We start from the raw sequence: 16338 nt of genomic DNA on the forward strand, positions 1-16338 counted from the left end.
TCGCCGAGTGTCTCCAGCATTTTTCCATCAGGAGGTTTCTTGGATACAGCTTTTCCCCCTCCCTACACTTCCAACAGGGCTTTGGGGAGCAACATCCAAAATGAAGTCACACGCAGCTCCTGTGGTCTGCCCACATTCCTAGAGAAGTTCCCACAGCTGGGCAGAAAACTCAGATCAGGCCTTGCATTACGAGACTCCAGCGGCTGTTATCTCTGTCCAGGGAAGAAGTGAGCTCTCCTAAGCCACACGCAGTCACTGCAGGAAGCAGATGAAGCTGGAAAGAGGCTTTGCATTTGCAGAGAGCCTCCCCCCAGGCACTGGGATGGGGAGGCTGCAGCTCTGGCTTGGGAGAACATTCAGCAGCGCTGGGGGGCAAAACCGTGGTTTTCCTATTTGGTAAAAAGAACCACTGAAAAGTCATTAAAATGCTGTGCAATGCTACTGAAAAAACACACCCCACAGAACAAAGCCGCCTCAAACCTACAGCCATACTGTTGAGTAAAGCATGAGTAAAGCACACGGAGCAACTCCAGCCTCCAGGATCACTTCTTACTCTCAGCACAAACCTGGTTGCCGCAGCTCCCTAAGGATATGCAGAATGGCATGATACAGATAACAAGATACCTGCTCTTCTCAAAAGCAGGACTGTATGGAGAAAACTCAAAAAAAATTAGAGTTAATTTTTTTTTTTTTAAATATTTCTTTTATCTGTCTTAAAATACACAGGAATGATAAAGCTGACACCTGCAGAAACGCAGTGAGACCACTGAAAGAAGATTTTACTGATTTTTTCCCCCTAATATTTCCTACGGAAAGTTTGGAAATACAAGGAGCATACACCTGAGAAAGATTTCAAAGCAATTCGCTGTCTTCCATGCAGCTGCTATCAAGTACACCCAGGCGCAGAACTGCTCCTCTGCCTGCCCAGTAGGGAAATTTGTGCACAGCCTACTCATTTACTGCAAGCAGAAGTTTCTCTGCAGAGGACTGCAGAACAAGAGCCAAGTTTCTTGAAAAGATAAGCCTGAGAACCACTGGTTTCCATACGCACGCTAATTCTCAGCTAAACTCCTCCTCTCGTGATCTGGAGGACAGAAGTGAGAGCTCTTAGCTCCCTACAAGGGAGAGGATGCCCATACATCTTCCCCCCATGACCCTTCAAAGGCTAACTTCACAGGTGTTTATCTTAAAGCCCTGCTTAATTACAAAAGTCATCAATTTCAGACCTAAAGCATAAATAAGTGTCTTAATTACGGCAGACATCCTTTAGAGAGAGATTTCCCACGGCAGCGGACCTAGTACCATCCTCCTAGGATATTCCCATCCTCGAGGATATCCTCGAGTTCATCGCTTAACAAAGCAAGCTGCTGACCGGTCGATCCAAGGCTGCTCCCCGAGCCAGGGACCCACCCTTAAAGTCCACAATCTCTTCCTGCTCTGAGGCCACAGTAAGCTCCTATATCCTTTGGGAAGAAAAAAAAAACAACAAATGGACTAGTAGCAAGCTGCCTGTAGGGTTTCCAAGGTGGGTACCTCAAGTTTATTTGATCCCAGCCCAGTGGAGTTGGAGGGAAGACTTGCTTTCATCTCTTTCATCCCAAGCTGCCACACGGGACTTCAGGTTCATCCCAGGAAACTTGCGTTCAGCGCTGACCTGGCTGCACTTACCAAGCTCTCCCCAAGCCTCCCAGACGCTGCTGTCCCTGTGCAGAGCCTGCCATCCTCCCCCTCTTACCATTCCTACCTTATTTGCCCAGCTCCGCAACTTTCTTGAAAATCAGTTTGCTCCACTTGGCGTAACGCTGTAACAGTGTGATAGTTGAACAGGAGACAGCTCCCCTTTCAAGAAAGAAAAGCGTAATCTCTACTAAAGCACGGCTTACCTCTTTCTAATACGCCAGCACGGGCACTTTACCCATAAATGCTTGTACAGCTCCTCTGTAAGCCTCAAAGCCTTTTAGGAAGCAAAGGAAGAATAAGGATTGGAATTCTACACCTGAAGCAAACGTTGCATTAATTGTCAAAGGCTTCTGTTTAAAAAAACTATTCAAAGACCAGAGATCTACTTCCTATTCTAAGGGAAATAAATAACACATTCTAAGAGACATAAGATATAAGTTGCCCCAATTCATTCAATTTCTCTAATTCCTTAATAGGGAAATATTGCCACCTTTCCAGAGTTCTCGTTACAATGAGAAAACAGCATTTGCAAATTTTTGGACTTTGTTAAAAAAACAAAGAAAAAAAATCAATCACAACACAAATTAGTAAGAAAGGGACAGGATGGTAAAATCTCATTTTAACTCTTAGAATGTTAATCCATTGAAAAATTGGTAAAAAGGGTCACTGCCTCTTAATTGGAGCAGTGCAGCATCCTTGTCAGAAGATGCTAAGATGAGGGGTCAGCTTCCATCTTCTGAATTTAACCAATGGAAAAGTGATGTAGCAAGAAGAGTCCAGCACCTATTTGGGCATTGCAGCACATATATATTGTTTATCTAAATAATATGTACATAATATATTATTTGCATGCTTTGTAGATGCATTTTAAACGCACATACAGAGAAGTTGTTACTGGAACGCTGCACAGTCTTATCACTTCCTAGAAAATAGGTATTCACTTTTCTGATGCCTTGAAAGAAGTGCTTCTCTAGTCACTTGCAAAGCAAGCCACTTGCAAAGCAACTTCTCTAGGACACTTGCAAAGCAAGGAGAAGCTGCCAAAGGTAATCAGTCATGGTATCTGCTTACATCCACCTTTCCTCTTACCTTCACGGCTCTTCTTCCCCCCTCCACCTCTTGCTGCTAACAGGCTTTTTCCTTTGGTGCTCATTTCACGTTATTTTAAGTCTCCTCTCCTGGTTATTGCCATTGATGCACCCAGCACCAAAGGATGCGCTTACATTTCTCTCATAGCTACCAAGAGGAACACGTGCATATAAACTACACTACCCCTCTTCCCCGTTTTAAAATGTTTTTCATGTATCGAGTTTCTCTTTGCACCAGGCTAAGCAACGAGAAGGAATCAACACCAAGTGACCTGTCTGCTCTCTCCAGATCACAGATAAGACGCCTCCTCTTACCGAGCACAAGTCTCTTCAACGTTAACTTGATCTCCATAAAAACAGAGAGAAAAAAAATAGTATATATTTTTTTTTTTTAAATCTGAGCAGAAACTTCTACTTGCAACTCAGTTCCTTAGCTGCCGGCATGGTCTTTCCTCTTTCTACAGCACAGCTGTCTTCAGTTTAGGTACTACAGTTAGCAGCTGAATTAGCACGTGCTGGAACAAGAAGCATGTTTCTCAGCTCAAGCACTTTCAGGGTATTTGCAAGCTCCAAGAGATCCAAGAGATACACCAGGTCGATTGCCTAGAGTCGCATTGTGCTCTGAAACAAGGATAACTAAACATCAAGCAAAACCAAACCGTGACAAGGAAGGCAGAAAAGAAAAGAAAGTCTTAGAGGGATTGACGTCTAGTAAAAAGTGTTAAATAATAATAAGAAGTAGAGATGTAATTATGGGCTCCCCCAAAAAATCTCCTTTTTACCTATTTAATATGCTAGGTAAAACAGGCAGGTTTCATTTTACCTATTTAATATGCTAGGTAAAACAGGTGGGATTTTTTTGTTTGTTTCTGGGTTTAGTTTTTTTTTTTTTATTAACTAGATAGCAGCAAAAGCACATTGACCAAGTTCTGCTTTTACCTAACGAAAAAGTATTCTTAGCCGCTGATTTTAGCTAGCTTATTAATCACGGAGAATAGCTAATAATAATACACTATTGCAATTTAAATGCTATTACTAGGAATGCTATTAATGGAAAATGAGAGGCTTTACATACTCTCAGTTCGGAATATTACGATAAGCCTTTAAGCACATATTAAATAACCCAGCAGCGAAAACCCAAGCGAAAGAGCTGAGCACGTGTTTGCAACACGTCTAGAAAGGGCCACAGGACTGCAGTGGCAGGGTCAGCCCATCAGATATTCCTCCCATCCGTACCACGCAGAGTCTGGAAAAGTCAGTTGTTAAAAACAGAAAAACAGCTCAAAAAAAGCTGGGAGGGCAACAGGTAACGATATGGTGAAAAAGGCTAAAAACATCCTGGTAGGATAAGGCACGGAGTGATTTACATACAAATCCTGTCATTCATCACATACATTCAAGCCACTTACCATGTAATTAGGGATAAAGTCTAAACACTGAGCCGTGGTGTTTTACTAGCGTTCGTGCAGGTTCTCCCTGTCCACACAAAAGCACACTGTATAGAAACTTGGCACCCCAGCCCAGCGCATCAGAATAAATGTGTTTGCTTAAACCAACAAAGTCTTCAGTTTTGGAAAGTTATGGGAAACTTATTTTTTACTGTCCGCCCTTCCACTTTATTTATTTTTAAAGCTTGCCAAAAATGTCCTCGGTTAAATATCCCGAGTTCCCTGCGAGACGATCTTCAAAAAAAAAAAAAAAAGGTTTCGAAATCTTGCTTCAGGAGCTGGCTACGGAGAATTTCCAGCTCCCTTTAAAAGAGTCTGAAATGGAACCTCCCGCTGTCGGCGACTATGACTCCACATTTATTTTGACTGCAGTTTCTCTCACCAGAAGGCTCCGTGTGGAATTTCGTTGCCATCTCAAAAACAGGAACCCTTTCGCCTGCCCAGGGAACACCCAGTGCTGTTCCTTCACTTATCGGGGGACAAGGAGGCGATCCCCACAGGGCTTCATTCTTGTGAGCAGCCATCCGACGAGCCTCCAGCGCTGCAGCTGTACTGCTGGAGATGCTGGGGGTTGGTTTGCTTGTTTGTTTTTAAGTGCAAGTATTTGAAAGCCTCGGTTGTTTGGACAAAGCCTTCCGAATCTGAGAATCTGATTATTTTCCAGCTTACCAAGACCTCCCTTCAGCAAACACTAAAAAGGCCTCCACGTATAAAAAACATTTCCAGCGTGGAACAGACAAGTGTATTTGTAATTGATCTCAACTCCTCCACAACGTCATTACAGAAGAAATCACTACAGAGAATACACGCTTTTAATCAAAGTTTCATTAAGCAGATATCGATTCTGTCAGAGAAAAATGGCTATATTTAATCAAATTAAGTGCAGCTGCCAATGTGATCGACGCAAATCCGCGTGCAACGAAAGAACTGGAGCACCAACGACCACAGACCCTCGTACCACCACCGCGAGCGTTCAGATGAAACTCGGTACACATCCCGCTCGGTTCGCTGAGTGTTTTCAGCTGGGTTTCGGGCTGAGCCCACAAGCAGAAAAATCTAAGACTAATGAAACGAGTACAGTGCAGTTTCCAAGTGTACAGAAATCCTCTTTCAAAAAGTCACGTCCAGCCCACAGCAAGCATTTCTTCTATACGTACATCTGTTCTTTACGTCCTTGGGGCTGGTGCAGCACTAACAACTAAAGGGACGCTTAATGCAACAACTTCAATTATTTTTTTCCCCTGATACCACGTTAACTTAACCCACAGACCAGGGCTAGAAGCATCCTAGTGCCAGGCTGTGCTCTCACACTCTGCCTCTGACACTGCCCCAGCATCAACAACCCCAGAATCAGGCACTTCTCCAGTTGTATTTATTGTATATAGAGCTCCACAAGTTCCCTCGCTTATATTTTATTCTACTTTTAATCTATTTTAAAATAAGGTAATGTATTTTTAATCTGTTGTACTTGAACTTGAGATCTAAGAGCCCTTACTGTAAAATACGCAGGCAGCTGCCCCTTCTTGGATGCTATCTCATTTTGGAACAAGGGAGAAAAATCCAATCTTCCCTCCTTTCTGAGGAATAAAGCAAAATTCATTCCACTCCCTATCCCAAGCGTTAGGGCAAACCTTGTGGCTCTTATTCCAGCTCAATGGGAAGCTGCCCTTTCTGAAGAATGTAAATGTAAATTTACTTTGGACCAGATACGCCAGAACGCATTTCTTCTCTAGCTGACCTGATTTTACTTCTTACTCAAGTTCTGCACGAACTTCTGAGAAAGCCTGAACGAATCGGTTGACTTTCACAGAACAATTTTTAGATGTTAAAAATTTCTTCTGTGCCCAAGAACTTCCTCAAGCCAAAGTGTCCACGAAAACACAGAACGGGGCCGAACTCCGAAACAAGCAAACCGCCTGCTTCAGAATTTCAACAGGTTCTTCATGGTAAGCAACGTAAGGAAAGGATACACAAAAAAAAATATACTTCCTGAAAAGTCTGCTAGTGAATAAATCGCCTCTAGAGAACAATGCCATAGATATGAAATTTAATCCAGGACCTTACCTGTGCATATTCTTTCTCAATCGCGGCTCTTTTCTGACTGAACGCTCTGAAAAAAAGTTGGGGAAAAAAAAAAAAAGACATTAATACATACAGCAATACGCTATAAATTCAGTAATTTACTCAAAAGGAGCTTCTGCTAGAAAGTCTTCGCAGTTAGATGAGCAACTAAAAAGCAAAATTGTTTGACAACTGTGTACCAGTAGCCTAGCAACTCGTGCATATGTGAAGTCCGCGTGCAGTGTTCACATTTCCAAGTTTTCTTGGACGAATTCAGTTCCCAGGACTACCGTGTAAATACCATTTACTTCATTAAAGGCTCGTCAGCTTTCCCCTGGTATAGCCTAGGGAAGAATTTGGTGGGACGGGATTTGGCTTCGTGCATCTAGGCTTTCTTTAAAAACAAAGCCATATTTCTTCAACAGCACCTGACCGTAGTGTTTTGTGCCTGCAGCTGGGGACGAGAGGCTCGTGAAGCCCTCGTGGTGCCCCAGCTACGTCCTGGTTTGCCCATCGACACCGCTACATCCCGCCAGAGCCGCTTAGCTCAAGTCCTTCTCGTGTCATTGGTGTCTTGGTGTCATTCCACGTTGACATCCGTGCCGGGCTCCCACACAGGAGCTCAAGGTGCACGGTCGCGCTGCGTTTTAAGATCAGGGTTTCAACACTATCAGGCTACCTGAGGAAGAAGTTTGACTATTAAAGAGTGTCAAGGTCTCTCCAAGTGCTGAAGTTATTCTCTTTACCCGCTGAGCGGTCAAAGCAGAGCGATTTTCATCAAGTTGCACCATAAACTACTTCCACTGAGCGTAAGGCTATGCCAGCAGCACAAGAAAACCCAATTCTGTTTAAATTAGTTACACAGTAATTATGGCGGCATGTTAGGAAAACAATCCTCAGGAACATCCCGTAACGAGGTTAACACCAATATACACAAACGAAATGAGTTCTGAGCACGCTTTCTGCTCCTGCCTACTGCCTTTCACCCCCAAAGAGCATCCAGGGCATTACAGGCTCGGCCAGCACAACGCAAAGCAAGACCCCAAATGCAAGGGGAACCCTTGAAACTCTTTCCAAGACCCACGACAGCCCCAAAGAGCTGGCCCTATTCCGGCACTGACAACGTCCCCGTGCAGCACAGGTGGGTACAGAAGGCTGCCCAGCCGTGCCAGCCACAGCAGGTGAAGTTTTGTCCCAGCAGGTGAAGGTTCAGATGCTCGCAGTGAACCCTCTTGGTAAACACTCAAGGTCTTTAACGTGCTACAAACCCGTTCGTTTCAGGTCTTCCTGTTCCCAAGTCCAAGATCCCAGCCAGTTCAGCAAGCACGCCTGAAAACACAATCCCCTTTTGAAAGAGCCTGACTTTTACAAGTACAAATGTTTTCAGAGGTAGCTACAAGGAATACCCAAAATATGTTATCCGCACTGCAGAGGTAACAAAACAAGCAGCTGTCTTTGAAACCTAAATCTGGGCAGACTGCAAGGCAAAGGCCGTTATTTTCTAATTCTCAGCTAATCTTATTTGGAAACGTATAATCAGAGCTAAACGCTAAGGATACTCGGTTTACACAAAGCGTGGATTTGGAGCTGTGTATTTCACCACGCGTTTTTTTTTTCCATACAAAACAAATTCCACTTAAACTAATTGCATAACAATAATTGTGACAAGCTGGAAGCGTAAGATATCCCCTACAAACCTTCTATATTAAGAGGTTTACACTGGAGAAGAAAAACAAAAGCATTCAACCGGCCCCGGTATAGAATTACAAAATACAGATTCACAGATTCACAGATTTCTCTAGGTTGGAAGAGACGTCAAGATCATCGAGTCCAACCTCCGACCTAACACTAAGTACTCCACTAAACCATATCCCTAAGCTCTACATCTAAACGTCTTTTAACCATGCATAACGTCTTTTACCATGCAAATCAAATTTACCCACAAAACCGACAGAAATTTTGGCCTCGGACTTGGCATGCCTGCAAGCTCCGGCATGAAGAAAAAAGTACTGTGCAGTAGCAGCTCCGTAAATGAGAAACATTTTCGAGCACTTTTAGATTTTGCTCTGTAAAACCCTGCTTGAAGTAAAAATAAATAAATAAAAGAGACGGCAAGACATCACGTAGTTCAGTTTATACGACACGTAAGTTTGTGTTTGATCTATGTTTTGGTGAATAACAAAAATGGGAAGCGCTGCAAGACTGGCAGCATCAGCCAGCTGCATTCCTTGAAGCTGTTCTGTGCTGCTTTGTGACTGCATTTCCCTCGATTAGTCAAACACAAAGCTGTTTTTCACCTCGGGACAGTTTATACAGGAATCCTTTTATGACACCATAAATACATTGCAAAACACGAAGAAATATGAGACCGAGGTAGGCAAATTTCCCCAGGAGAAATTATTTCTAGCAGAAAAAAAAAATAATTCGCTAATAAATGCATGATGTTTTCTTAACTTGGGAAACTGGAAAATTTTCCTGTGAGCATCTAGGCTTTATGTGCAGAGCTGGGATATTCTTACCCTCACTGTCAGTCAGGATGGACAAGTTCATTCACATCAGGAAACGTTTGGTTCCCTACGTTAATAAAATGTTCTGTTACTGAAATGGTTTGGCGGGTCTGCAAGAAAGCAGTAACATTATTTAGGGTTTCTTTAAACTAGGATGTATAAATATCTATTAATACCCTCACAAACTAACCATTAATTAAATCTAAGAGACATTAGAACAATTGTGCACGCAGGGAAGTTCAAGTTTTGTTTCTGCACAGTAATTCTTAAGCACTGACTCTATCCTGCAAACATCGTCATGCAGTATGCTTATTTCCTTTACCCCACCAAAAGCAACTCCGAAGCATTTCAAGTCTTTGGCTGTTCAAAAAGACGACAAGAAAGAATAAATTCAATGAAGTTCAACAGTATTTGGTGCATATTCTCAAGCTCTGTCCACCTTCCATTTTCACTACGATACTCGCACGATCCTCGTATTGCAGGAAAATCCCGACTTAGCCTCTTAGTCTCCAAAAATGAAAAAAAGCAACAAAAATTACACTCACCAGCAGGACAAGCTGCTGCCATGTAAAAACCATCATGTTATTCCACATCCAGAGTGCGAGCAGGCGCCTGTCTCTATAAGAGCCTGCAGCTAGGGAACACCGCTGCACGCCCCGGGGAGGGAAGCCTCATCGGGGAAGTTTTCCCAATGGTTTCAACACAGGAGATCGAAAACTGAGAGGCAATGCCAGCCTCCCACATCATTTCCTCGCATGCTGCTGCCCACAGACACTCGCTCGGCTTCCTGCTGTGTCTGAGAAGGACAAACCTAAGCCTGGAGGGATTACAAAGGCTTGCGAAGCAAAACCAGCAGGAGAAGTGGTCAAGTGGCAGCAAGCGGCCAAAAAGTGAGCAGCAGTCTCTCCAAAATGATTTGTGTGACAACGAGAGCCACAGGTGGGGCTGGAAAGGACTTCTCTTCCAGACTAAATACCGGTGGTATGAGTATCCGAAGAGGAGGAGGATGGAAACGGTTCTGCTGCACAGCAGGTTTTGATCCACTGACATCTCTCCAGTACGTTCCTCACTGCACCCCGGATGATATGCCCTGAGGCCAGCGATTCTGCAGTCTAACCCAGCTCACAGAGCATTACACGACGAAAAATATCAGTATGATGCGGTATTTTGGTACTAAAGTAATCTGACCTCATGATCTGACTTCCCCTTGGGCTCTGTGGAGCTGTAAGGGGGCAGAGGGGGGAAGCCAGGCTTACCGGCATCCCCGCCGCCAGTGCTGCTGGAACCACCACCCCAAATCCCCGCACACAAACTCCAGCAGCTCTCAGGTATTTAAACGACTCACCATCAATCAAATTAAAACGAGAAATGCAATGAAACGTCCAGGTGCATTCGAAAGTTTTAAGTGTAAATAAGCTTAACAGCACGGAGCACGGAGTTCGGTCGGAATGACGCGTGAAGACGACGTCCTGCGGGGCTGTCAGGGTCACTGGTGGGTGGCTGTCCCCTGGGGTGGCAGCACCTAAGGCTCCCATTTTTATAGAAATCTGTGCATTAACACTGAAATATACGTTAACGCTTAACCAGTCACACAAATCTAAGGATGAAAGTCACAGACTACGCGTTAAAAAACAAAGTACGGTGACGGTGAATTACCCTATATATTAAAAAGCTAATTTAGCCACGTTTAGAAAGCTATGCAGCTGGACAAAATGTAAAAAGCCACTTTATGTACAGGCCTACATACATAAATAAGAAGGATTAAAAATAAAAGGAGGACTGAATTTGTATATGGTGAATGTATTTCCACTTGAAGGCTGAGAAACTCAACGACGAGCTAAGCAGTGACCTGAACCATACCTGGAACGAGTCCCCATGAGAAGTCAGGGCACACAATGGTCAAACCCCTGACGTATGAGCTGAAGTATCGGTACAACTCGCTTAGCATGAGCAGTGTGTGTTAATGCAGTTTTTGGGCTGCAGACATCTGGGTTAATTGTTCAGGAATTTTACTGAAAAAAAATAAAAAACCCTACAACGTATACATCAAAAGCAAAGCACTTGAAAGCGTGCAAATCAGCAGCACATCTGAAACCTCCAAAAACATTCAACCGTAGAAATGCACCTGTTTTCACTGACCTTGACCTGAGAGACTCCCCAGAGCTACACTCACAAAAGCGAGGAGCAGCAAAGGAGCCGACACACCGAGCTCTGGAGACAAGATCTCCCGCATCAGCAGAACGCGCGGCACAGAATTGACACTTTCGGTACCATTAATCCAAAAGACGAAGAAAGGAGACGGGTCTGGGGGGAATTACACACACACACCATGCACGGTGTAGCTCTTCAAACTCTTCTTTTAATTCTGTATCGCTAACAGAAGCGGAATGACAAAGACGGTATTATTTTCTCTTTGCCAACCTCACTGAGTTGACAGAAAGTAAAAGGCACGTTGAAGATGCGAATCAACGGAGTAGATCTGCAAAGCTCTAATACAGTAAGGAAGATAATGGAAAAAAAGAAAAGATCTGAAAGAATAACAGATTTCGCATTGTTTCAGTTTTTCTTTTTAGGTGTAATTTCAAAATACAGTTTTAAAAGAATCTATTTATCCCAGCAAGTGGTCTTCAACTAAAGAATTGCAGAGCACGTTGCAACTGATTTTATATCAAATCAATCCAAAACGCAAGGCGGTGAATCAGCAAGTAGAGAGATACCCCAGAATTTTCAGCTCCCCCCAAAAACAGATCAAGAATAATTCAAGACATCTGGGATTATGCCAGCAGAAACCTAAGAGTTCCCAATTCCTCCTTATAATATACAGAGTGCAAGTGCACTCAGCGTGCAACGATGCCCCAACTACTACTACATAGATTTATATATATATATATTTTTTTTTAAAATATGAAAGGAAACACTCAAGCATTCCTAGTAACACTAAAACATTCAGCTCCTACTACTTTAAAAAAAAATCAACCCAACCCACACACAGCAGTGGAGGCAACCCCAGAAAAAGTGAAAGCCAAATTTCTGTGCCAGGGTAGAATCGGGCAGGTGTTTGCTTAGAAGCGTTCAGTCTTTTTGTAGCATTTCAGAGAAGAGACGAACAGAAATCACTATGGAACAGCCTCAAAACCACCTACTTAGCAGTGAATAAATGCATGAACGCAGTCTCTCGGCAGAAAAAGTCCCAATGTACCTTTCAAAAAGAAAAAAAACACAAACCTGCCTGTGACAAGTTGAAGCGCAGCATTAGACATCAATTCCCCGCTTCCCTGAACAGACAAAGGGATCCAGAACGCCTTTTACGACGCTAAGATGTGTTTGGTGATGAAATGTGTTTATTCTGAGCAATGGAAATAGATCCCAAGACATCAGCGACAGCAAAGGAACCTCGGTGGTGAACTACACGCACGTGAAATATTTACGTACAAGATGGCACTGGGGGCTGTTTCCAGCTGTCTGCACTTTAATTGCCTTTTTTCTTGGAGGTGGGGCTGTCGTATCCATGCTGCCATGAACGTGGCCTCTCCTGCAGCACACCTGGCAACCAAAGTACTGAATACCAGAGGAGCTGGCCGGCAGCGCGCTCCATCCCACGGGGCACGGCGCTATCGCACCCGGCGCTGGCTGGAGCCAGAGGCCCAGCTGCCAGCAGGACTTTGTCCCGCTCCCCGCCAGGCCAACGGGGCCGTTCAGCCAGCTTCCCACCCACCTTCCCGGCCACTTATCTGTGTCCTCAGCTACAAAGGTACTGGAGGAGACTGCCTCGAAGGCCTTGCTGAACTCCACGTGTACAGCCGCTGCTCTTTCCACGGCCAAGGCCACCTCTGGCAGCAGCTGAGGCGTCTCCATGGGCCCTGCCCCACAGCGTCCCAGCTCTGTGTCCCCAGCAAGCAGAAAGCTGGTCCAACCACCCCCCTACCACCGATGTCACCCACTAAACCATGTCCCCAAGCACCACGTCCAGCCTTGCCTTGAACACCCCCAGGGATGGGGACTCCACCACCTCCCTGGGCAACCCGTCCCAATGCCTGACCGCTCTTTCTGAGAAGAAATGTCTCCAAATTTCCAACCTGACCCTCCCCTGGCACAACTTGAGGCCGTTCCCTCTGGTCCTATCCCTGGTTACCTGTGAGCAGAGGCCGACCCCCAGCTCCCCACCCCTTCCTTTCAGGCAGTTGCAGAGAGCAATAAGGCCTGCCCTGAGCCTCCTCTTCTCCAGCCCAAACCCCCCCAGGTCCCTCAGCCGCTCCTCACAGGACTTGTGTCCCAGGCCCTTCCCCAGCTTCGGAGCCCTTCTCTGGACACGCTCCAGGGCCTCGATGTCCTTCTGGTAGCGAGGGGCCCAAAGCTGAACCCGGCACTCGAGGTGCGGCCTCACCAGAGCAGAGCCCAGGGGGACGAGCACCTCCCTGGCCCTGCTGGCTGCACTACTCCTGTTGAGATCATCACTTACCCAAAGGCCCCATCCCATTTTCCCCAGTAAGGTGGGAAACACACCATAACGAATCACTATCATACAGTTAAACACACGCTTTAGCCGTGTTCTTAATTTAAGGACAGGTGTGTCACTAACAAAGTTGCTCCTCCAGGAGCCCCCATATATGCAGGGACAGGCTGCATTACCATTCCCTTTCCACATCCAGCAGAGACAAAGCCGACCTACCTGCAGCCGTAATTAATCCACCAAAATGCTTCATCATGACGCGACTCTCAGATGCCGCATGTAAAGGCCTCCTCTTCATTTCTTTTGTTTACACTAAGCAGAATTACCACTACTGAGACATTTCAAATGATATGCGTGAAATCCCAGGCATCTGAAGGATGAATTATATTTACAGAGAAGCACCGATTTCAAGTTATCTGTACACACACACACACCTCAGAAGCAGCAGCTGGAGTGCACCAAGCTAGGTTATTCAAATGAGAAACGTGCTTCTAATGAGGGGGCTCCCGTTAGCTCCTTTCCAGCAGGCGAGCGCACGTGTGGCTCTTCAAAGAGACGAAAGAGCAGTGCCCACTTCAAAGGGGCGACTTAAAGCACTGCACACAACGGAGGGAGAACGATCAGAGGCAATTTTCATCACAAAGTCCCCACGGCTTCAAACCCAGAGATTTTTGTAGGGTGGGGAGTTCACATCAGTGCACCAAGGCCTGGCTTTCCCTCTTCCAAGGGAAACTTGTCTCAACAGAGACAACGCTGTCATTGGAAGGCAGTAACAGAACCATTTCAGTGCCTACAGCATCAAACGTCACCGTCAGCATTGTGGTTCAACACAAAAAGCTGACAGACAACTGGAAAGCTCTCTGAGCTTCCTCAGGTTTATGTAAAGTTCAGACACGGCATCAGCAGAAAGCAAAAAATGTATGTACCAGAAGATAGTTACCCTTCTTTCCCTTACCACCCAGCTAAAGGTAAGCTGAAGCAAGTCCATTGCTGCTGCACTTCCAAAATTCGTAGAATAACCCGAGTTGGAAGGGACCCCCAAGGACTTTTCCAGGCTGAACAGGCCAAGTGCCTTCAGCCGCTCCTCATACGTCTTCCCCTGTAGGTCCTTCACCATCTTCGTAGCCCTTCTCTGGAGGCTCTCCAACAGTTTCACGTCCTTTTTTGTACCGTGGTGCCCAGAACTGCACACAGCGCTCGAGGTGAGGCCGCACCAGCGCAGAGCAGAGCGGGACAGGACAATCCCTTCCCTCGACCAACTGGCGATGCCGTGCTCGATGCACCCCAGGGTACGGCTGGGCCCTCCTGGCTGCCAGGGCACACTGCTCTCCAATCTGTCCGGATAAAACAAGGGCTCGTCCGGGATTTGAACCCGGGACCTCTCGCACCCGAAGCGAGAATCATACCCCTAGACCAACGAGCCGCCACATTATGCCTTTGAACACAAGTTATACCTTACAGAACAGAAAACCAAAGCAAGTGGGTTAAGCGGCCTCTCAGAGTGACGTTAGCCTGGACTACGCAGCTGAAATTACACCAGCGTGAGATTTTGGAGAAGGCTTTGTGCTTCCACGGAAACCGGCAGTAACCTCCTCCTGTCCTCAGCAGGCAGCTGCAAAGTCATGGGGGACCTGATTAGCACTAAAAAACAGCCTAAAAACCAAAAAACCTCCAACCCCCCAAACCCTTCTAGGCAGGTCAGCAACCTACTACATGCAACTACATATGCATTGCCTCCAACACGCAGAAAAAGAAGAATGGAGCAACACAGAGCCCAGAGACTGCCATTTGGCAGCAGAACGGACTGAAGACTGGCTTATCCTGATCACGAAAACCACAATAAACTGGTCAAAAGATTAGTTAAAACTGCTGCACATCAGTCTGCGCAGCCACCCGTTTCCTGTTGACTCTTCGTCTGAAAGAAAATAAACCCTGACGCTATCTGCTTTCAAATAAAAGTATAAATTGAAGATCTGTACAGCACTGGATTTGCGTTCAGTGTTAGGGTGTTGTTTTTATTTATGACATACGAAGACCACAGAAGATCAATCCATTGATAAACCAATAAAAGGTAACGTATTTGACACATCTACGTACAGAAGTGTGAGAAAGCAGCCTTAGTGACCACATGCAGCTTATTTTAATCTTTGCTAGCCATAAGATGCTTCCTGCCACAAGTTCTGCTCGCCCACCACGCTCACATTGATCAAACAACGCTGGTGGTATTTCATTTGCACACCAAAAACCGCCCAGGACAAAGCACACAACCTTAATTCTACTGCAATGCTTTTATCACAGATTGTTTCTGGTTTTTCCAACTACCGTTGTGCCAACACTGCCAGCTCCAAGAACAGGGCAAAGGAGCTTACGCATCTGCATCCATCCATCCAACTGGCTCAACCGCCTTGGGAAAGCACAGACAAATTCATTTTAGATATTCTACACAAATCAATGCCATTTTTTTTCTTGTCCAAGCAGGCTACGGGGACATTTCCTCCCCGAACCAACCTGGAAAATAGATGAGGTACAGAAATCCCCGCAAGGAAGTGGTTCGAAGGCTCTGGAGGCAAAGAGGCATAAGGTTGCTTTCTCAGCACGCACAGGGGAGATCAATTTCCACCCAATTCAGCATGTAAAAAAGAATTAACTCCTTTATAAAAACCCCATCCAGTATCAGAACACCTGGAAGTCACTGGCCAAAGACACTTCAGCAGGGGAGGGCTCCGTCCCCAGTAACTTTTTGGCTAGTTGGCTTCCATTTCAACATCCCTGCATCTCGGCCAAACCAAGGCTGCCTCCAAGACTAGACCCCACGCCTCTGCTCCGGCAAAAAGGCAACTGACAAAATCCAGGAAATGCGGGCAAGCAGGACCTCATTTCACCTCATTCAAGACTGGATTCTCCATTGCCACAGAGCTTTCTTTTCAGCCCCTCCACGCAAAAAGAAAACACAAATCACCAGATGCTACATCGCAGCAAGTAACAGCCTTCATACCAGGTTTTAAAAATATGAAACACTTTTGTTCAATTACGGTTATATTACCTGAGTGAAACAGATCCCTTCCTAGAATGGTAACTGTTTTATATACGCACACTTTAACCTT

General features: G+C 45.4%; 1 protein-coding gene across 4 annotated transcripts in view; it reads right to left on the minus strand.

Annotated features, from left to right (window-relative positions):
* The window catches only part of FCHSD2 (FCH and double SH3 domains 2), a 149088-nt gene that overhangs the window by 111117 nt on the left and 21633 nt on the right, over positions 1-16338 (minus strand). For all 4 annotated transcript variants that reach the window (XM_083834288.1, XM_083834289.1, XM_083834290.1 and 1 more), the window contains one exon: positions 6281-6326. In XM_083834288.1, coding sequence (XP_083690414.1) covers positions 6281-6326 — 46 coding nt within the window. The remainder of the gene's footprint in view (positions 1-6280; positions 6327-16338) is intronic.

This window comes from Anser anser (genome assembly GCF_964211835.1).
Source record: "Anser anser genome assembly, chromosome: 1".
NCBI lineage: Eukaryota > Metazoa > Chordata > Aves > Anseriformes > Anatidae > Anser > Anser anser.